Source organism: Ochlerotatus camptorhynchus, unplaced genomic scaffold (genome assembly GCF_037179485.1).
Source record: "Ochlerotatus camptorhynchus isolate MF236.1 unplaced genomic scaffold, CSIRO-AGI_Acam_v1.1 ptg000112l, whole genome shotgun sequence".
Taxonomy (NCBI): Eukaryota; Metazoa; Arthropoda; class Insecta; order Diptera; family Culicidae; genus Ochlerotatus; species Ochlerotatus camptorhynchus.
This window is the reverse complement of record NW_027040602.1, coordinates 1014973-1025110: the sequence shown is the minus strand read 5'-3', so window position 1 is coordinate 1025110 and position 10138 is coordinate 1014973. Positions and strand designations below refer to the sequence as shown.

General features: G+C 36.7%; 1 protein-coding gene across 1 annotated transcript; it reads left to right on the top strand.

Moving 5' to 3' along the window:
- The first annotated feature begins 7818 nt into the window (after positions 1 to 7818).
- LOC135699560 (procyclic form-specific polypeptide B1-alpha-like) lies at positions 7819 to 8496 on the top strand. The gene is made up of 2 exons (XM_065219835.1): positions 7819 to 7891; positions 8003 to 8496. Exons 1-2 carry the CDS (start codon positions 7819 to 7821, stop codon positions 8494 to 8496), a joined length of 567 nt encoding a protein of 188 aa, XP_065075907.1.
- The last annotated feature ends 1642 nt before the right edge of the window (positions 8497 to 10138 follow it).

The window sequence follows — 10138 nt, the reverse complement described above, 5'->3', positions numbered from 1 at the left end:
GCTTTTGGATACGAAACGTAACCTAGCAATGGCGAGCTTCGCCGGTGATCTTCTTCAGGGAAACATTGACTGTTCTACACTGCTGAGTAGTATCGACATCAATACCCGCCCCGTCTACGATCGCATGCTTTCCTGAACAACCGCCTCTTACCACCACCACCTCGGAGGATGTGTCGCATCTTAACAGATGCTACAATGTATTTGACTTTAATGATTCCCGTTTAAGAAATAAGTGCAATTTCAAGAGTATTTTATGTTAATTGGTTTAGAATAAGTATGCTGTCATTGGGGTGAATATGTTACCTGTTGATCATAACATAAATAAATAAATTACACAAACATCAAAACGGCCAGGCCTCCTGCGTTGTATTTGCCGCAAAGATGATTCTGGGCAATGATTAGAGTTCAAATAAAAATATTCAAACAACGATGCATTTCGTACCAAAAGCTCCGATTTATGTGATTACAATAATATTATGCCATGTAATAAACAGTACATACAATGTTCCCAGTTATCCCGTACTTTTCAATCATCTCGGCACTATAGTGCAGGAAGCCAAAAGTAGTTAAAGCGGGTCAAAATAGTTTTCATTATCTTGTATGCAATTTGTATGGAATTTTCCACTCGCTTTCGCGAAGTTAGCTGTACCAAAAAAGTAGGTAAATATGACTATACTTAACGAGAACCTCACACTTTACTACCTCTGTTGGGTGGTTTTTCCCTTCCGTTTTTGACAACATTAGAAGGAGAAAGAAGACAAACAAGTCAAAAGTAGGTAAAAGTGAATTTACCGATGGCAACTTTTTTCTTACCGTGTGTCCTTTTAGAAGCAGGGCATACTTCGATCTCCGAATGTTTATCTCCACCTCTGAGTCAATTCAAGTCGGATTATAATAAAATATTTTGTTTTTGAGGGTAAAATTTTCTGTGATCAACACAAAAATAATAATTCATGAACAAAAATTTCATTTTCGATCGGTTTCACCCCACTGTATATTGCCATAACCATGCGCAAAATACTGGGATATAAACTGACTGAGGTGATAAACTCCTTTCGTTAAGGGCATGGTGCACGGAAGTAGTTGTTCCAGCTCTTTGCATTTGCTCAGGAATACAATTGGCGATCCGAATTTACGAAGCTGAAAATGCTACTCGGTATTCAGATCTGCACGGGCTCCGGATTATGAAAATCGTGATGGAGCAGATGATTACTGAACTTTTTCGACTAGCATCACAGTTTCATGAGAGGTACCAAAGAATGTGTTTGACTCAGTTTGACAATGAGGATTTTTTTTTCCATAACGCCCAAAAATGATGAAAAGATAAAACCTGAAACTTCAAGGGTTCAAAACTTCGCATGTGTCTACCTTAAGAGTTTCTGCACCGTGTCCTTTAGAGCATTGCATTTTACAACTACCTGATGATTTTGTCGAGACTTAGGCCTCCGTTATTATTCTTGTTTATTTACCATCAGTCTCTGTTCCGAAAGCGATTGACGCCAGGAAGGCGATTCCATGCTTGATGTCTAAATCATCAACCTGGTCGGGACAAACCGATCTCAACGACCTCAGCGACATACCTGCGTTCATTATTACCCTTAACGATACGGTCCCGACAACATCAAGTTAGCAAAAGTTGACTGTACTTTATTTATGCATCTAACAGTTAAAACATAAACAACGTGTATGAGAAAGGATTAAAACTCCTATCAACGCCTACGTCCTTGTACGACGAATGACGACGGCCATCACACAAGGATTCTTACAAAGACGATGGGAATTTCGAACGTGGGCAAACGCAAACGAACGATTGTTGGTTGGTACCTTCATGGATGTTCGAGGAAAACCGGAAGCCTGTGAAGGCGGGTTCAAATTCGAACGATGAACCCAAACCTTACGGCAACGAAAATCAATGATAAATGTTCATCATGGCCCTAGCGCGTTGAATATGTATGTTGGTGGGTTATGCTTCCCATAAACGCATAGCAGTCCCATGTGATTTGTTGTTTGGCAAAAATGGGTTATCTTCTGGAATCGATTGTTAACTACCTGTTGTGAAAGAATTAAAAATAAACTGCGTTTTTCTCGGCTTGCTGATTTTCCACATGAGACAGCTATGCGTTTATGGGCAGTATCCAGCACAGTCCCAGCTTTTTTTTTTTTTTTTCTTGGCTCAATCGATAAGCTGTAAAACTTACCGTTGAAAAGGGATGGGTTGAGACAGTTGGATCATCAGGCAGCCGGTCAACCACCGGGCAGGCAGAATAATTGATTTCAATTTCCAAACGAACAGCTGTGGATGGGTGGAGAAGTAGATGCCACGATCGAAAGCCATCAATTAGACGTTGAAACTATGTCATTTTCCTGATGAAGCCGTAATTTTCGGTCAGAAAAGTAAAATGTAGGAGGCAACTGGTTGCAGTCTATTACTGCTAGGTTATTCATTCCTTTATTTAACGTCGGTCTCTGTTCCGCAATCTAGTGCCAATCAGCGACGGAAAACGGGACCAACGGCTTTACTTCCCCCTTCCTAAGGAAGACGTGACCAGAGATTTTTATGCATCAGAAAAATCCCACCGACCTCGGCTGGGATTTCACCCAGATCCATTGGGGTGAGAAAGCAGTCACGCTTAGATTACTGCTAGGTTTAATAATTGATTCGATTAAAGTTTCAGTCGTATGTCGTTTCATCGGAATTACCGTGATCAATTCCGTCAATAGTCACACTTTTTTTTAATTTGATGCTCGTTGGTCCATTAAATATGCAGTTAGGGAGAATTTACTGCTATAAATAGTTAAAGTTTAATAACAGAACAAGTTAGTACATATTAGAATATACATGAAAGTACAATACTTCCAAGGCTTGGTGCCTTCGAAGAAGTTGCTCATTACCCGAAATCCTGTTCAAACGCTCATGCAACATGTGTGTAGCATTTTTAATATCACCATATTTTTTTAATGATTTTTTAAATTAAATTGCATGAAATTTGAGATCACACAACATCTATTAGCAGAAACCATAAAGTTCATAACTCATCCACATAGATGGTGTAACATGTAACGTTTTACGCTGACATTGTAAAGTCTTCGGCAATGTTGTGTATCTTTAAAAAAAGAAAGATTTCAAAATTCCACAGCCTACTGTTTTAGGATAATTTGAAAAACATAACTAAAATGAGTTAATTTCCCGAGTGTTGGTAATTGATTAATATGAGTTTCGTCTATGCAGTATATGTAGTTTTTTAACTCCTCAATGCTTCGACAGCCTTCCAGTTGAAACACTACGGTTTGGAACTCGCCAGATTGCATAGCCGAAAATTCCAATTAATGATTAATAAAGTTGGTGTAAACATGATGAAATGGTAAACAAATTATACATTTAGACCTAAGTACCGGTCCTTTCATCGGTGGTGATGGCGTAACGGCATGACGCCGTTGACTGCGATTGTAAATATTAAAACAATGAAATGCTCCTAGCCCACAAGGTTTTTGGTTGTTTTGAGATTCAAACATATATTTTAAAGATGTTTCATACAGCCTAAAGTTATGGAATCCTTAAAACAAAGTTTTTGTTTAAAATCAATAGGTTAATTCCCCCCTTTCCAAAGGGGAAGTTTGGTAAAGAGAGATAGATAACACCGATTTGTCCCTTCCTAAAAGTTGTCCTAGCTCGCTGTCTACTCTCTATATGTAATTTTCACACTGCCGTAATCTAAACGGAACTATCAATTCTATACATACTTTCATCTCTTCCTCATTTATCGTAAAAAATTACCACTTTAGTCTGTTATTTGAAATAAGCATCTTCAACTAGGTTAATTTGTTTTTAAATAGTTACTCAGTTCAATCCTCAAGAATACATATGGACGAGAATAATGAGCACACGGAGAAGCTTAGATAAGTACTGACTATTTAATAGTAGATTAACAAACTGTGCTGCCATAGAAAAGAGAGGTTAAACCTTGGAAAAGGCTCTTTTACTGCGTAACTACTCAGAATTATTGTCATGTCCATGTTTTTTTAGTCCGAGGAGCAAAGCGCACTGGCGTGCACAGGGTGGGATAAGGTGGGGCAATTGCCCCTCCTTTTATAAATAAGATTTTTATTTTCACATTTACAAAATTATAATTTAAAATAACTTGATTTCTTGATAACTTGGATTGAAGGTAAAATAACTTCATTTCATAAAATAAGGCCACTGAAATCCTTTAATTGCGTCAATTTCTTTGAGATGGTGCCTGAAAATTCCACCAAAAGGTGCATGAAATGACAAACTTCAATTGGGTCAAAAAATTGCACCCCAGTGGTGCATACAAAAAAAATTTTGTGTAAATTTTTTTCAGGGTGATTCATGGAGGGTTAAAAAAAGTGGGTAAATTTAAGGTTGAAAAAATTCACCTTCGTGGTGGTAAATCGAAGAAAAAGATTTTTATTTAATATTTCCGGTGCAAAAATATCATCGAGGTGGGGCATGGAGGGACTAATCAAAATGAGTAACTCTGGTGTAAAAATTGAATCACGCTAAAAATTTAGAGGAGCACATTTTACTGAAAATTTCTGGTGGAAAGTTCGCAACACTGTGGTGAATGTAGAAGCAAAGTTTATTAATTTTTCTGGTGCATAATTTGCATCGTTCTGATGAATGCAAGCTTCATTGAAAATTTATCGTGGAAAATTTGCACCATTCTGGTACATGAAGAGACAAAGCTTGAAAATTGCACCATAAAAAGGTGCATGGTGAAACAAACTTCACTGACAATTTTTGGTTCACCGTTCTGGTGAATGGAGGAGCATGCTTTATTGAAAATTTTTGGAGCAAAATTTGCATTGCTCTGATAAATGAGTGAATGAATATTTCTGGTGGAAACTTGCACTGGTCTGATAAATGATGGCACAAGCTTTATTTAAAATTAAGCAATATTGAAAATTTCTGGTGGAAAATCTGCATCGTTGTAGTGAACGGATGGGCAAGCTTTTTGGATTTTTTTTAATTTGCATCCTTCTGCTGAATAGAGAAACAAACTTTAATAATAATTTCTGGTCTAAAATTTGCACAATTCTGATGATTGGAGGGAAACTGTTTTACTGACAATTTATGATGAAAAGTCTGAAAACAGGGGCAAGCTTTATTTGGAGGAAAACCTGCAATATTCTAATGATAGGAGAAGCAAGCTATAAGGAAATCTGCACCAATCAGAAGATTGGAGAAGCAATTTTTATTGAACATTAACGGTGAAAAATTTGCATCGTTCTGATCAATTGAAATTTTCTGGTGTAAAATTTTATGGGGGCAAGTTTGTGTTGAAAATTTCTGGTGTATGGTGCATGGGAGGCAAGCTGAATTAAAAATTCCTGATGTAAAAATTGCACAGTTCTGGTAAATGGAGGGGCAAGCTTTATTGAACATTTCTGGTAGAAAAACTACAACCTTTTGGTGAATGGATGGACAACTTAAACTTGACTTCTGAGAAGAACCTCAAGGGTATTGAATTCTGACGACAGTTCTAAAAGAAAAGATTTCTGGGGATGAGTCCATGAAAAATCTGCGAATAATTTCAAGTGAATCTTGCAGATAGTTCCAAGATAAGAATACCGAGAGAATCAAATTTTGAATGAAATTCCAAAGGGATGTTGAGAAAAATTTCAAGGGAGTTCCGATGATAACTTCAAGCGTATTTTGGGAAGAATTTCTGGAGAATACAGAAGAATTTTTTCTGAAACTATAGGGGAATTTCAGTTCCGTTCTGACAAATAAGTTCAAGCATATTCCGAGAAGAACCTCAAGAATATTGAATTCTTAAAACAGTTCCAAAATATTTCTGGGGAAAATTCAAAGAAAATTCGGTGGATAATTTTTAGTGCATCTTGCAGATAGTTCCAAGATTATTTCGAAAAGAATACCGAGGAAATCAAATTCAGTGCCAACATTTCAAAGGGGCGTAATTGCTTTTGTAAACAATGGCTTGAGCCGTCAATTTCTCGCGAATGAAATCTCACCCCTCCAAAATAATAATGCTAGCTGGTAGATGAAACATTTTTCTACCTGTTGGTGTCATTATTTTTCATGAGTGAACTTTAATTCACTACAAATCGACGGTTAAAGGCATTGTTTACAAATGCAATCACGCCCCTTTGAAATGTTGGCACTGAATTTTGAGTGAAATTCCAAAGGGATTTTAAGCAAAAGTTCAAGCAAATTCCGAGGATAATTTTTAGCTCTTTCAGTTCCAATGTGTTCTGAGAAAAAAAATCATGAAGATTTCTAAATATAATTCCAATGGACTTCTGAGAAGAATCTCAAAAGAGCTCTTAGGAGAGTTCTAAAAAAATCCGAGAAGAACCTCAAGGATACTGAATCCTGGATTTCTGGGGAGTATTCCAAGAAAATTCTGCCTATAATTTCTAGTGAATCCTGCAGATAGTTCCAAGATGATTCCAAAAAGAATACATAGAATATAAAATTTTGAGTGAAATTCCAAAGGGATTTTTTGGAAAATTTTTTAGGAAATTCTTCTTAAACTCTAAGGGAATTTCAGTTGCAAGGTGTTCTGAGTAAAATTCAAGAAGAGATCTAAAAATAATTCCAGAGGACTTCTCAGAAGAATTTCAAAAGAGCTCACAGAGTTCTAAAAATTTCGAAAAGAACCTCAAGGAATTCTGAGGATGGACTTTTTCGCAACTGTACAAAGTTTAAAGACAGCTTTTGGATTACCTTGAAACACCCTTGAAAAGTGGGTATTAGTTTGCCATTGAACCTTGGTCTTACTAAAAAAATCGTCTAAGAATCTTCTCTGAAAATTTCAAGTCATTTTTACCGTAGTTAAAAAGTTACAGCTGTTTTTGTGTGTTGCAATAAATTCGGGTTTGACCCTTTATATCATCTTTAAAACATGTTGAATTTTCTGTCACCTCTACTGGCAAAACTTTGGGACGGTTCACGACGGATGGGATTAAATTGCCAAATTCCATTGGCTGTTTGAAAGCAGTTTGCATTGAAGAAGATGAACCACCACCGGAGCAAAAAATAAATAAAATTAGCTAAATTAAACAGTAGGGAAACAGTGGTGGGTGGACCGCACCATCTCCCACGCACTTTGGAGTACTCCCCATTCCCAGATTAAATGAACCATAGAAAAAAAATTGCCCCTCCTTAACAAGATTCCTGTGCACGCTAGTGCCAAAGCGACGGGCAAGTGTCTAGAATTAGCTTCCAAAAGAAGCTTCTTTTAGAATCTTCTTTTATAAGCTTTTTTTAAGAATTTACACCTCTGTAAATCTGAGTAATGCGGTAAAAGAGCATTTTTCCAAGGTTTAAGAAGCATTTCATCGTTTTAATTTTGCAAAAACCGTTTTCTCGCAAGCTGACACCAAAGGCCCACACTGAAAAACGTGATGATTTTAATGCCGAATAATGAGGTTTGTTTTGACAAGCTGGGCAGACAATACATTTTTTCGATATTTCAAGGCCAGCTTCGTTTTATTATCAACATTCTTCTCTCGCACAATAGCTTTTGAAAAGGCACCTACGTTCACTCAAACTTGTCCATCGGCCGCCATTATGGAGCGAAAAACTCCAAATTTTATTTGCTATACTCAGTTTCGGTTACCCATCACGTGCTCAGCATTCATTTAACGACTGTTTTCTACCTTCCATAATTTTTACCCAACGGTCGGTATAAATGCGCCTACCCGTATGATTTAGGTAACGTCTCGCGTGCTCGTTTAAAAACGATCGTAGGATAAGAAATTTCTTCACATTCTGCAGACATCACAAACAGTTAGGAAGTGTCTGTGAAGAATAACAACGTAAACATTGAGATGTTGCTCAAACTGCTCGTCGCGGGATGCATTGTCCTGGTAGTTTCCGGTGCTAGTATCAATCGTGAACAAGGTAAGATTAAGTGAAACTTTTTGTGATTGAGTCTAATTATCTAGTCTATATATTATATCAATATATTATATATGTATTTAATCTAAACTGCTTTTCGTATTGAATTTACAGAAAAAAAGGATCATACTGCCGATGGTAAAGGACAGGGCAATAAACATAAACGACAGATTGACTGGTATTATCCCAGTTATGAACCAGAGTACTATCCACAGTACTACCCACAGTACGAATCGGTGTATTATCCCAAATACGAGCCAGAGTACTACCCCAAATACGAGCCAGAGTACTACCCCAAATACGAGCCAGAGTACTACCCCAAATACGAACCAGAGTATTACCCCAAACCCGAGCCTTACCCTAAGTACTATCCAAAGTACGAACCGGTGCATTACCCTAAACACGAAACGAAGCACTATCCAAAGTACGTTGAGAAGAAGCATTGCAAGAAACCAAAGACAACTACCACAACTACAACCACAAAAAAACCCCCGAAAATTATATCGAAACCAATTCCAATGTTACCTGACAAGCAAACTCTGCTCAATACGAAACTTGCATTGAAATTTGGAACAACTACAACAACAGAGCGGCATCACTACTACTAGGAGTCAACCGCTACCGACTGCTCCAACAATTTTGTGAACAGTAAAACATAATTCTTGTAATTTTAGGAAAACTGCTAATGTAAACTTGCAGAAAATAAACGAATTATTTGTAAAAAAAAGTGACGAACCGAATTAATTTTCATTTTTTGAAGTGAGTTGAGAACAGAGTTGATTGAGGACTAAAACTGTACCATGCACTGTGACAAATTCTGCTTCCGTTGATGTTGATCGGAAGCCTGATATCATTACCCATTTGCAAATGCAATCGAACAACCAATAAGAGAGGATTTGTACAGTACTGTTAACCAGTGGCGTAGCCTTAACCTTAATCTACCTGCGCACCAACTCTCAAAATATAAACAAGTGCTTAAATATTGGTGGAAATGTATGGACATCGAGTAAACTAAAAGATTTTGTGCATTTTACAACCAATTGGAGTATAAATATGGTATTAAATCTGCTTTTGTAAGCAGAGGTGGCAACAGTACATTTTTTGAAAAACCATCGTCCAGAGCGAAACAAAACAGCCAGCACACGGGCGGCCGTTTACAACTACATTCCAAGCGAACAGCGGAGATAGAGAATAAATAAAATCTCGCAGCTTGATTTTTCCAAACAGTTTATTGTAATGAAATTTTAGCTGCAGGCTTGCGTGTGACAGTAAATTACCAACTCCCTTATTTACGCATAATTTTAACATCAATGCTTATGAGTGGTCAGTCTTCATTCTTATCTTTTAATTCCATGCAATAAACATTAAATAAATGCAGTAATTAGCCAGAAATCAGCAAAATTCTACTCGACATACACACTAAAAGTCTCTTTTTTAAGGCCAAGTCACTAAAGTCACTTTTTCTTGTAATCAGTCACTATTTTCAACTTTTTTAGCGTGAATTTATTTCAAGATTGATTATTCTTTGCTTTGTGGCGTTTAATCGTTTTTCTCTATCTACAGGGTGCCTACTCATTTTTCTAAATAAAATTGCCTGAGTTTTCCAGGATTTTCAAGTAGGGTAGAGCGCTACTTCGTCGTAATCGCGTATTTCCGTTCTATCGATCAGAAAAGATCAATTATATCAATGATTTCGATAGAAATGAAGAAAATCTAATGGCGTTTCAATGCGTTTGGACGGAATTGAAACTCGTAGAACGAATTTAGAATCAAGAAGCAGTATTAGATTTTATACAATATCTCAACAATATGTGACTCTTTGTCAAATCCAACGGTTTGTATGGAAAGGTGAATAAATTTAGAAGTCATCTTTGACAGAAATATTCCATTTTTAGTTAAAACTCGTTCAGAAAAGAGAGGTAAAGTGCGCGTTGTGCTTAGTAGGACGGAAATTAGATAAAAAAAAAACCCTACTTTAATGGATAAATTCCAGGTTTATAATAAAAAAAGAAACTATTTTTTAAATGCGTTAAAAATATGTTATTTTTTGGTGGATCAAAAACAACAGCAATTTACCCAAACGTTTTTAAGACATGGCAATCAGTTTTAAAGAAACAGCTTTACAATCAAATTCATTGAATGTTGAAGTTTAACACTTACTTAATTTGAGTAAGTCCAAGCTGAAAATACGGGGAACTTACTGGAAGCTTTAAGAACCTCAAAGCGGTTCTTTTAGCATCTGAAAATTTT